The sequence below is a fragment of the Cyprinodon variegatus genome, unplaced genomic scaffold, assembly GCF_000732505.1.
Source record: "Cyprinodon variegatus isolate N-32 unplaced genomic scaffold, C_variegatus-1.0 Scaffold1150, whole genome shotgun sequence".
Lineage (NCBI taxonomy): Eukaryota > Metazoa > Chordata > Actinopteri > Cyprinodontiformes > Cyprinodontidae > Cyprinodon > Cyprinodon variegatus.
This window is the reverse complement of record NW_015151603.1, coordinates 140401-143421: the sequence shown is the minus strand read 5'-3', so window position 1 is coordinate 143421 and position 3021 is coordinate 140401. Positions and strand designations below refer to the sequence as shown.

Below are 3021 nucleotides of genomic sequence, written 5' to 3'. Positions count from 1 at the left end.
CTAATTAAGACAGTTTATCTGTCCAGATATACAGTTATAATCCTCATTGTGTCCATGGAAAATGATTTGGGAATGGAATGAGAGCGGCGTCCTTCACGTAAGAACAAAATGTAATATTGCGATAAGGCTGGAGCCATGGATGTCTCCACATCTGCTAATGTGTTTGATGTGATGATGTGGCAGACTGGAGATTTATAAAATGTCTTTTTAACTATTAATCGTGGCCACTTCCTGAGAGGTGAGCAGCTGCCTTCTGTAACTCTAAGCAACTTCTCTGATCTGAGTAAAGTCCAATTTATGCTTCTGATGCATAGCCTCTGCAGCGTCAAATCTGTCTCTGGACGGGTAGCAGAGGTTCTGCTACCCGTCGTCACGCACCTCAAAAAAATCCTGACTACGCATCAGAGGGTCGCAAACCCGTGAAGACCTCAAGCAGATGTGCGCAGACAAAAACCAGCTGTGATTGGTCCTTAGTACGCCTTTACAGCTGTCTGTGTGGTCGTCCTTCTCCATTCGGTGCCGCGGCGCGCCATTTTTAAAAACCGAGGAACAACTACAAAAGAAAACTATGATGAAAGGTTAATCGGTCTTTTTGCCAACTCCATTAACAGAACCTTTTCCTCTGCGATGTCTCGCAAGATCCATCTCTGTGACCATGATATCCTGCAGACGCGCCATTATTGTTGGAAAATAAACACTGCACCCGGCACCGCCGAAGTTCTCGCAAGTTTTCAAATAGGCTCCCCCTTGAGCTTTGGCGGTAAACTGCTGCGCATCCCTAGAAATTCCAGACTGATGGTGCAGAAGCAAACCAGCAAAACTGGTTCTCAACCAGAACCAAGCGACACTTGATGTGTCGGTTTGCAGAAGTATAATCTGACCTAAAGATTACAAGAATCAGAATCAGTTGTCATCTCTTCTGGTTATTTAATTCATATAAGTTATGAAGTGTTATTTAAAGAGTTTTTCCCAAAAAAAAAACATTTTTCAGGAATAAGAACCAGAGAGCTTCAAGGTGCAGACACAGAGTCTATCATTAACTATATCTACAGGCTTTTCTGAATGTTTAACGTTTTAGCCAAATATCTCCTCTGAGTTTTTTGTTCTTAGAGCAAATAACATTTTTCGGTTTTTATTCTGCTTCTCTGGAATCCATTTCACCCTGAACCCAGCAGACATGCAGGGAGGACCGGGTCAGATTCATACGGAAGACGATTAGGGCCACTGAAAAAATGAAAAAAAGTTAACTGATTTTTAAATATTATTTCAGAATAATATGAGAAAAAAGTCAGAATTCTGACTTTAATCTGAGAACTGTGGATCTTAATGTAGATGGGCACCATGAAGGTGAGTAGTTTGGGAGAAACAGGAACACATTGGTGGAAAATGACAGAATAAGGCGAGTTCCTGGTGATGCTATTACATTAACGGAAGAGCAGAAGGTGATTAAAAGAAGATATCTAGTCTATAAAACATAAATGGCTACAGCTTGATGCTAACATGTTTGTTAGCTGACAGAATTCAGAGATTAAAGTCAGAATTCTGAGGAAAAAAGACTTTTTAGATTAGATTAGATTCAAGTTTATTGTCATTACACAGGTACGGGTACAATAGCAGGAAGTGGAGGATAAATAATGGTTCCATAAATACAGGACATGGGTTTCTACTGAATGAGTATAGAGATTATTACCATTATAAATAATTAATATAATATATAGATCACTAGTTTTTTGCATATTATACTCAAATAAAATGTAAAAATCAGTTTTTTTTATTGGACCTAATCCTCTTCCGTAGCACAATAAGTTCATTCATCAGTGGAGCTGCTGCCTGAGGGCCCCCTCCCTCCCTCCCCATGTGTTCAGGGGCCGCTGACACACCTGAGTCAAAGCTCCACGTCACCAGGTGACATTTACTGAGCCGTCACCGCTCATTCCACCTTAAAGCCGCAGTACTTAAGGCGGAATGGATGTTTAACAGAACCTTCACCTGTACAACTGCACCAGTCAGCAGCTAAATGAGAGAAACCAAGATCTCTGCCAAACTTCATCTAAAAAAACATGAATTTACATCAAAGCTGCTTTTCACCTTTAAATATCGACTTCTTCTACTAATATAAATTAGTCACCATAGCAACTGATAGTTCGGCTTTGTTTCACCGATAACCAGTTTTTTTATTCGGCCCAAACTGGTAGATTTAGCTGCAGTTAGCTGCAGCTCTCACTGGTCCAACCAGTTTAAAAGGCTGCTAAGGTTCAATGAGAATTCAGTGTTTTAATCCGAACTATGTTCACCTTCATTCTGAGTCCGGTTCGGAGCCTCCCCGGTCTTACTGCTGCTCACAGACGCCATGCTGCGCTCTGCCCCGTCCGGACCGAACCTTCACCCCCACAGCCCACACTGCTAACGCCGCTAGCCTCCTGGGTTAGCTCCGATATCGGTTCCGAACCGGCCGGTGTTCGGAACCTCCGGCGGGTCCTGGCGTCTGAGGCAGGGCGGCTCTGACGGATGAAAGTGAGCGGAGCTGAGTGGAGGGTCCGCGGAGGGCGAGCAGGAGCCCCCTGGAGCATCAGGGGGAGAAACTCTGCTGCGTGGACTGGCGCTGAGCTGTCCCGGAAGTCAGTAGGACTACAGCTACGGAGCTGGAACTGATGGACAGGAGGTCTTACTCTGTAGAACACCGATTACACAAAAACATACGGATTGTAAAATCTTAATTTAGAATATTTTAATGATGATTTGATTTATTATGGATGTTATTTTAATTATTTAAAAGAAGAAAAAGTCATTTTTTTCTATTTTTCAGATATCTATTCTAGTAATTATGGGGTTTATATCAGTTAAATTGATCACAAATATCAATTTTGGACATATTTAATTTTTAAAAATCATTTTTGGTTTAAAATGTAGATACAGTTGTGGTTTTGGAAAGTTTCCGCTGGGGCCAATCATCTTTAACGGGAGCAAAGAATAAAATCTAAACACAAAAAAGAACAAAAGAAGAGCCGATTTCAGTTTAAA

General features: G+C 41.6%; 1 protein-coding gene across 1 annotated transcript in view; it reads right to left on the bottom strand.

Moving 5' to 3' along the window:
- slc35a2 (solute carrier family 35 (UDP-galactose transporter), member A2) overlaps positions 1–2352 on the bottom strand; it is a 6280-nt gene extending 3928 nt beyond the window's left edge. Inside the window, exon 1 of the mRNA XM_015400822.1 lies at positions 2295–2352. Coding sequence (XP_015256308.1) covers positions 2295–2352 — 58 coding nt within the window. The remainder of the gene's footprint in view (positions 1–2294) is intronic.
- Positions 2353–3021: the final 669 nt, after the last annotated feature.